Source organism: Mycetomoellerius zeteki, unplaced genomic scaffold (genome assembly GCF_001594055.1).
Source record: "Mycetomoellerius zeteki isolate Tzet28-1 unplaced genomic scaffold, Tzet1.0 scaffold163, whole genome shotgun sequence".
In the NCBI taxonomy this organism is placed as follows: domain Eukaryota; kingdom Metazoa; phylum Arthropoda; class Insecta; order Hymenoptera; family Formicidae; genus Mycetomoellerius; species Mycetomoellerius zeteki.
In genome coordinates, this window is record NW_017256583.1 from 1 (window position 1) to 9,325 (window position 9,325).

General features: G+C 33.6%; 1 protein-coding gene across 1 annotated transcript; it reads left to right on the top strand.

The window, feature by feature from the left end:
- Positions 1–3,384: 3,384 nt before the first annotated feature.
- LOC108721180 (cAMP-responsive element-binding protein-like 2) lies at positions 3,385–6,211 on the top strand (the record flags this gene model as incomplete). Its single annotated transcript, XM_018445586.1, has 2 exons — positions 3,385–3,597; positions 5,311–6,211. Coding segments are annotated over 2 exons (321 nt in total), but the record flags the coding sequence as incomplete, so codon positions are not given.
- Between the last annotated feature and the right edge of the window lie 3,114 nt (positions 6,212–9,325).

Genomic DNA, 9,325 nt, shown 5'->3' on the forward strand with positions numbered 1-9,325 from the left:
GTCTGGCTGCCAGCTTCACTCTCATTATACATTCACATAACTCTCTCTTTTGCGTATAAGCTGCTCAGTATTAAAAATCTCAGTACTAAAAATAGTACACGTAATATAAATTATAGATTAACAGTAGAGCTACAATCGATTATCAAATAATTATTTTGATATGTATATATACAATCAAAATATATACAATCAAATAAAATGTTAAATAGCGATAACACACTCAAAAATACATATATTCATGTGATAATACGCTCAAGTTTAAGAAAAATAAGGGGGGAAGTAGATATAATTAAATGTTAAAGTGTATCTCAGAAATGTTTCGAAATACTTAAAAGTAAAAAAGTAAAAATTATAATAAGTGCTGGCTATTGAATATTGGTGATATTAGCATCATGATGTAACGGCGAGCTACTGAACTAATAATTCCGTAAGTAATCATTAGGATTCGCTATATAATAGCAGAGGTATTAAAGGAGGCCACAATATGTACACTGGCCATGATACTACCTTTTCCTCTAATATATTGTTTTATTTTTATACGCATAAGTTTGCGATAAGATTAAGTGTTTCAAAAGAGAATAATTTTGTTTCGTTATCAGAAATTCTTTTCTCGAGAGAAGGCAGTTAATTATATTATTAATAGTTAATATTTCGCGCTTTCCTGTTATTCGAGAATTATGATATCTGACGATTCATGTTTCGTCATTTTCACATTCTCCACGTTTTCAATTAAGGTGAATGTTAGTCAAATTACATCCGTATCATCTCAAGTTCCGCTTCTAATGAGTTAATCGGAGTATTCGCTTCACTGTGAGTGATCGTCGCGTTACCTTTATACATCAACGAGTCGTTAATTAATAGTTAATATTTCGCGCTTTCCCGTTATTCGAGAATTATGATATCTGACGATTCATGTTTCGTCATTTTCACATTCTCCACGTTTTCAATTAAGGTGAATGTTAGTCAAATTACATCCGTATCATCTCAAGTTCCGCTTCTAATGAGTTAATCGGAGTATTCGCTTCACTGTGAGTGATCGTCGCGTTACCTCTATACATCAACGAGTCGTTAAACGCGAAAGTTAGTACAATCACGCGATTCGATAATCGCTACGATGCTCGTAGGAAATGACCGCTACTTGTCGTGTTTACGTCTTGATAGGTAAAGGCTCGTGTAGATAAATCGCAACACGCAAAATGCATTCGTAACGTTTATCATGACACAATTAGAAGCGTCAATGGTACTATTGATTGCTTCTGATTGACTGTCTAATATCGTGACAGGTTGCGAATGCGTTTTGTGTGTTGCAACTTATCTAAGGTTTGTTTTCTGTAGCTGAATTATAGCGTACGCTTTGAAACTTAAAGTGAGATAGATATATGTTTGATATTTGGCGAAAACGAGAAAGAAAGTTCTATATAGTACAGTCTAATACGAGAATAAAAGAAAGACCTCTACACAGAAAGAACAATTTTGCTGAAATATCTAAAAATTTAGCTAGATATAGATCTGAAAATAAATTTGTTGGGCCCTCAAATTAATTACGCAGGAATTTCAAATATAATAATCGATGCTGTAAAAAGTTTGACGTTATAACAAACAGTTTGAGCGTTCTACATAATTATTTTGATAGTCCAACAAAATTATTTTCGGATATGTTTCCGTGTAGAATGCGTTCTGTTTCACACATGATGCGCATGGTGTATCCTTGTTATGTTCACTGAATGTTAAAAAAAGATAAAATGATACATCATGCGCGAAACGGAACACTCTTGGACGAGTCTGAACGTGTCGTTACGTGGTTCACGCCGCTGCGTGTCTGACCGAATCTAACCCCCGCGCGGGGTAACGCGCGACCTTTCGCCAAATAAACAGCACTGGCTGTACGATGTGCAAAAATGACCGATTCGTCATCGTTACAAAATATTTTACATCGCGTTATGAAATAAACAAAACAACCCGTGCTGTATATTCTGCCTCTATCTCGGATGATTTCGAACACCGAGCTAATAAAATGTAATATTTGTTTGAAGATTGAAATCTGTTTTATTAAATTGAAAGTATTATGTAAATTAACTTATTTTACTATTATTATTGTCAATGTTTTATTGAATGTAAATATGACGTGACGAATGTTGTCAAATTAAATTGAGTCTTCGTTTATTAATGCTTCGGAGCTGACGGTGGATCTATTGGACTCACTCAATTATAAATTTCTTTAGTAAAAATGTCGAATAATTCAATTTTCTTTATGTTACGTTTGCAAATTTGAATTATTCTTATTAAAATGTACATACAGAAGATTATATACATACTGTATGCAAATAATAATTACTTGTTTCAAATATTTCAAAAGTTCATATATCCGTAAATCTATCGCATGACATCACAAGCATTAAATTTATTCAAAATATAAATTTCTGAATCCTAGTAAGTTTAATACTTCAATCAAAACTATTAAATTAAAACAAATGCTCGAATTGCTTATTATATAAAAAAAAGTCATTTCTTCGATCAATTTTATAAAATATTTTTCAAAAGAATTCTTATTTTGAGTACATATTAATAGGTAATATTTTTCTAAATAAGTTCTGTATTTTATGAGATTATCATTAAGAAAATATTCTTTGTTAAAGATAACTGTTACTTAAAGAAAGTAAATTGAATAGTCTTTTATTAGCAATAGAAATTTTCTGTGTATACTTATAAGTGAAATATATCCATTTTTTTATACGAGTTATATCATTTTGGTTTCTAGAAATTAATTAACATAAATTAAATATAGGTCTTATAGAGAAAGTGTCAGTAACTGTGTTACAAATTTTGGCCTTAGCTCCGGAAGGTTGAATCGCGTTGCGTTGCTCAAAGAACTCACTGGTTGGACTCTTGAGCAGAAACGTGACTATAAAGAAATAAAATGCGGTCCATAGAAATCCCGGACTTTCGGGAAATTCAAGAATCGAGAGAATTTTGGAATATAAAGTGCACAGAAATCAACGATCTGATAAAATTCTAGAACCGCATAGGATTCGAGGATTTGAATATTAGAGATTTCAGATTGCAACGACGTCGTTATTTAAATCGGTTTCGCATTCCGTTGAGCTTCGACTTTGTTCCATGCGACACGTTTATTTTCTCCTATGTTCGAACAAAATCATAGCTTACCGTAACATACCGTCCATCTTCGTAAAAGTTTCCGCTTTTCGGTCGCATATGCTGCGGCATTACCATGCGTCTTGCGCGTTCGGCGACATTATTAAATCGTGAATTTTTGTAGAGCTCGTGATATATATATATCTGCCACTTGGCTTGCCGTTATGTCACAACCTGACGACGAAAACCGGGGAAATTATGCTCGGCGCGAATTCGGGGCCGAAACTTTAGTCTAGAGGATTGGGCTGCTTTACATATCGATTCTTCGTGTTAATATGGATCCGCGTTTTCTCACTCTCGTTCGTTTGCTATTCTGTTACAGAACGAAGCCGGCAGAGTGCGAGGGAGTGCCGTGCTCGTAAGAAGCTGAGGTATCAGTACCTGGAGGAGCTTGTGGCCGATCGAGAAAAGGCGGTGCTTGCTCTGCGGAAAGAGCTCGAGATGGTGAGTCATATTCTTAACCTTTCTATAAATGAACGAGCGAGAATGGAGAGCAAAGAATCCAGGATTTTCTCCTTTAAAAATCAATGGTCATTGCGACGAATAAGCTGCGTGTTGCAATAAGATAAATGATAAATGCTTATGAATAAATTGCGGCTTATATTAATAAATTTTGTTAGACTTGAGTATTTTACAATTGGCAGAAAATGTGAAAATATTATACTGTACTTTTTTTAATAAAACTTAAATGTAATTCTTTCTTAGCGGAAGTATTAAAGAAAATTAAGCATCGTTTACTTTTATATTTCAATATTTCAGTTTTTATAACTAACTTTCTTTTTTAAATATAAATACCGATATTTTATCGAAGTGAAAACTTAAAGTTGAAATATTATAGATAATGTTTCGATATTTATTCTGACATTTATTTCGCGAAAAGTTCACGAGTTTTAACAGCTTATAGTTTGAAAATTGTTAGCATATAATTTTAATAAAAGCAATTTTTACATTTTACGAAGCACTGTAACACACTTTCTAAAGCATCTTGTATATTTATATAAATCACCGTTTATAATTAAGACAGAAATCAAATATATCTAAAAATTTATTTATATCAATTTTTGATTGTACTATATCATTAATCGAATAAAATAGAAACAAAAGCTATAATAAATTCGCTTTTTTATTGAGAAAAAAATATGTGCTTTAAAGTTCTCTGAATTAGTTGTATCTCGAACATAAAGGAAAGCAGATTCTTCGGAAGCTGGAGAACCTCGAAACTTTTTCTTTTCCATCGCCTTTCTCATCGTCTTCCTTATCGTCTTCCTTAAACCTTCCTTCGAAGTGCAAACTAAGTTACTCGCAAAAGTGTAAAGTTCTGGCGAAATACAAAGGTTCGCTCTTTAGCAATACTGCTAGCTTTGTTTTGTTTTGTCGCAGAAAAGCACTCGTATTTGTTAGAATTATTTGAGTACTTCACGCGGGTTCGTTCGACAGTTTATTTATTTTTGTGAGCTTCTATAGTAGGAAATATTTCATACAAATAATTTCTATCATTTATATGAAAATTAGTGTTTTCTTTATTCGATTACGATTTATATTACGTAAAAAAATAATATTATATTAATATCAGCCAACAACAATCTGATTGCAAATAATCTTGTTAATTTAATCACAATTAATAAATTAAATAATATTTTATTAAAACAAGAGCATAGTGTATTTATTTTATTAATACTTATGCTATCATTAAATCTACAAGATTATTTTCAATTAAACTGTTGTCGACTAATATATTATTTTTCCGTAATAAATCTGAATGAAGTTCAACGATAGAATAATAGAGAACAAGGTTCTACTTATAAAAAAATCTCGAAATAAAGAATTATCGTTTATTGATTATTGATTGGTCGCATTCGTTGTTCTTGTCTTCTTCGCCGTACGGAAATGCTCGTTAACGACGTGCACTGAGAAAATTTAATGTGTCGAGGAGATTATTCAAATCTATTGATTCTGCCGCTGAGTATTGCAAGAGAAGCAGTTGAAAAATTCCAACAAGTCCAGCGTTCTTGCGTATCCATGAGGCCATTCCTAAATCCTTCTGATTCCACCGAAGATCTCCAGCATGACGGTTTAGTACCATTATGAGACATTACGAGACCAGATCGGAGAGACGGAATTTACGTACTTTACACACGATCATTTGTTTTTCTGCAGTATCGTCAGTGGACTCAGGAATTGGACGCCGGACAAGTCCCCGAAGGACTTCAGGCGATGCTGGAGGAACTCGGCTCGCTGAAACGGGAACAGTCCAACAGCAACTAAGTGGCTAAGGAGGCGAGGAATAAGGAAGTCACGTGGATCGAGCCGTTCCATTTATCTTGTTCCTCCGATCGAACCCCCCCCCCCCCTTCGTAGTCGAGCTTTCTTTCCGTCTTCTCTTATCTCCCTTTCCCTTTTACTGTTCTTCGAGGCAATAGGGAATAATTGGCTGGCGTATCTGAAATTTTATCTTTTACTTCGGGTACTTCTATACCGCGATTGATCCATTGAATGAACCGCGAAAAGTGGATTTTCCGGCCTTTTTGAAAAATACGTTTTTTATGCGAAATAGTGAAATTCTTTCCTCCTGTTTTTCCTCCTAATTCTCTCACCGAACGGCGGAATCGTTAGCCTTGATTACCTCGTTACCTCATCATGTTACCTTTTTTTATACGTACATTTTGTTATCGCGACTCGTTACGTTGACACATATTTTTTATTCTCGTTGATTAAGGACATCGGTCGGCCTCATGTTTAGAATGTACCTTCCTTGCATGATCGTTGCGATATAAGAAAGTAATTATAGATATATTACTGTTAACGCCTCGAAGGGAGAAAAACGGTCGTTGTATGTCAAAGTATATCTATATATTCAGTATTGTCTGTTTGAAAAGGGCGTCGTTGCGAGATTTCCTCGTTGACCATTTACCGATTCGTTTGAACTTTATCGACACGCAGTATTTCTTGTACTGCAGAGAATTCATCGTTTTGTACAAATTACGTCATTACAAAAGTTGATTCATATATGTGTACGGAAGAGTCTGATAGTCGAATAAACCAATATTTTTCGATGAAAGAAGAACCTGCTTGATGTTCACCGTTCCTTGCTTTCCTGACTTTCCTATGTGTATGAGAATTATATATCATAATTCTCTGAATATTTTTGAATTACTTTAAAAAACATTTGCATTCACATATTTAAAAAATGATTTTGCTGAAGTTCTAAAAATTTAGCTATCCACAGATCTGGAAATAATTTTATTTAGACTATCAAAATAATTTGTTACACACAAAAAAATACTGTACACAAATAATAATTATTTATTTCAAATATTTTAAAAGAATTTATATGTCCATCATATAATCTATCATAAGTTCATCACAAGCATTACATTTATTGAAAATATATTTTGAATCCCAATAAGTTTGCTACTTCGATCAGGATTATTAAATTAAAATTAAAACAAATTTGATTTGCTTTTTACATAAAGTTGCTGCTTCGATCAATTGTATAATATTCTTTAAAAGAAAATAAATTCTTATGAGATTTAATATTGTTAGAAAATAAATTCTTGCTTTGAATACATAATGAGTTTTTCTAAAATTTGTAATATAAGTATATTTTAAGATAATTTTTAAGAAAATATTTTCCTTATTGAAGAGAACCGTTACTTAAAAGAAATAAGTAAATTGAGTAATCTTTTTTTTGCAATAGAATAATATTTTTCCGTAGGATACTCAAACAAGTTGTTAGAACATCAAAATGCTTTTTTGTAACTTTGCTCATTATATGTTGAGTTTCCTCACATAATTATTTTGATGGTCAAAATTATTTTCAGGTCTGTATTTATCTAAATTTAAAATTCTGCAAAATTGTTCTTTTCGTACAAGTCAATTCCGCCGGCGTTATTTCGAAATCGTATTGTGGACATTGCGATGTCGCGGTTTTGCGTAACGGGAATTTGCATATTTTGACGTGGGTTATATCGGGCCATGAAATCTCTCCGCTCCCGTTTACGTAGATTGCGATACGTCCACGGACGATATCATCTCCCGTGTTCGTTCGACGGTACGTTAAAAAGAAGGAAAAATTGATGAATCCAATATCGCCGTTATCACGATTACATTCGGAAATTTAAAACGAATTTTGTTACGTAATTTGGCCCGAAGCTTTTAATCAACTCGAGCAATAACGAGCGAACTTAATGTCACCGTATAGTATGAAGTAATAATTGTAACGATAACGATGTTATAAACGTTGGTATCGATTGAACTGGACAAATAAGAGTATAATCCTTATACGGAGTACATGGATTGATTTAATGATATTTTCTATTTTTTGATCCCTGGACGAATTACTGCTCGCATTTTACTCACTTAGTAGCTTAATGGACGATAAGTGTGTCAGATCAGATTATTCAGATATTTAGCTTTGTGACATTTTGTTATTATTGGAAATGTTCTGTAGTGATTTTGTTCGAGTTCTGTTTTTTTTTTTATAAAGCTGCTATTGATACGAACGAAGTGGCAGCTAACGTGAAAATGCGAGGATTAAATTCGTATATTATACGCAGCTCGGTTGAAATTTTTAGCCAAATATCACGTCGCCTATAAATCACCGTCTCGCCACAATGCACGCGAAATCAGACTTTACTTTCCTATTAAGAAAGAAATATCGATTTCCTTACGTTTCTCACGCGTGGAACGTAGGAAAATCTTGCCAGCATATAAAGCGGAAGTAAAAAAAAATAGAAGAGGGAAATTCATCGTTTTTCTCACCATGGTTGCAATAAATCAGCGTGTTAGGCGGAGTGTAAAGTTGAAATATTGCTCCGTAAATATCAAATTGTACTCAAGTACCGAGCAAAGAACCGAGTACTTCATATTATTATTAAACTTGCTACATAGTAGGTACATAATGTACTTCCTGGTACGATGGCCTTAGTTGTGACAGTGTCCGGAGATGATATATTTTACACGTTGTGTCCGCGGAGTACAAAATAACTGTCTTCTGGATAAAAGATTACATTATATGAGTTTAATAAATTGTATCTGCTAATGCTAATAGTACTTAATAAAATTTTAGTAAAAGATATGACATATATAGATTTTTTAATCGTTCCTTGCGATTAAACTGTGACTATTACCTTTCTGTCGACCTTGTGGAATTTTGCCCTTTCCATTAGCAATCTTGGTCTTTGAGAAAAAATCTTGTATACTTACGAAATCTTTAATGACGAGATTTTACTATCGTAAAAGTCAGACTGTATTTTACTTATTTTTTATGAATTATTTATCTATCAGAATTTAAAATAAAAAAAATATCGACTGTGCCTTTAAAGTCCAATTTGGCTGATAAAAGGTTAAATAGACTTACTGAGAAAAATTTCTGGTTGAAAACGAATGAATCAGAAAATTCTGAGAACCAGTTAGAATTTTCGTTATCTCAATTAAAATTATAATAAGTAGATTTAGGGTGCGTTCAGGAAGACACTATTCGCGCTATGGACGCAAACGCTACCAACGCTGTTCGTGGAGCCAATAGCGCGATAGCGTTGGTAAGCTCCATGAACAACCCTAGCGAGCGTTGGTAGCGTTTAATGTAGAGGATTCTGTTCCCAAGCACCGACGGCACCAACTAAACTTTTCTCTCTTTGCAATTTCGTAGAGTAAATGTACGTAATAAGTCTATAGTACTCGCAATGAATAAAGCGGCGTCTACAATGAAATTTTATGGCGTAAAATTCGAGTGTTCTCCTCATATTTGACCGTGATTAATCAATTTCTTAAGGCTTAAGACTTAAAGCTTAAATTTTACGCTTTAAAATCTTATTGTAGATGCCACTTTATGAAACACAGCCTAAATTTTAATGTACAGGGAACCTATGGACAACTTAGGAACGTATATAACCTATAACGATTGTTGAAACAACATTCAACCTATGTGCGATAATACAGCAGTACTGTTCACAGAGCTTGCAAACGCTAACGCTACCAATACACTACCTCGGAAGAAATAGCGTTGATAGCGCGCAGTTGTGACGTAACACACTACCATTAGTGACGCCATGATCGTGTTTGTTAGCGCTATCTGTAGCTCCACGAACAGTAGCGCTAAATAGCACGAATAGCGTCTCCCCGAATGCACCCTTAATCGAAAAATTCTGATTTGTTCGTTTTTAATTAGAAT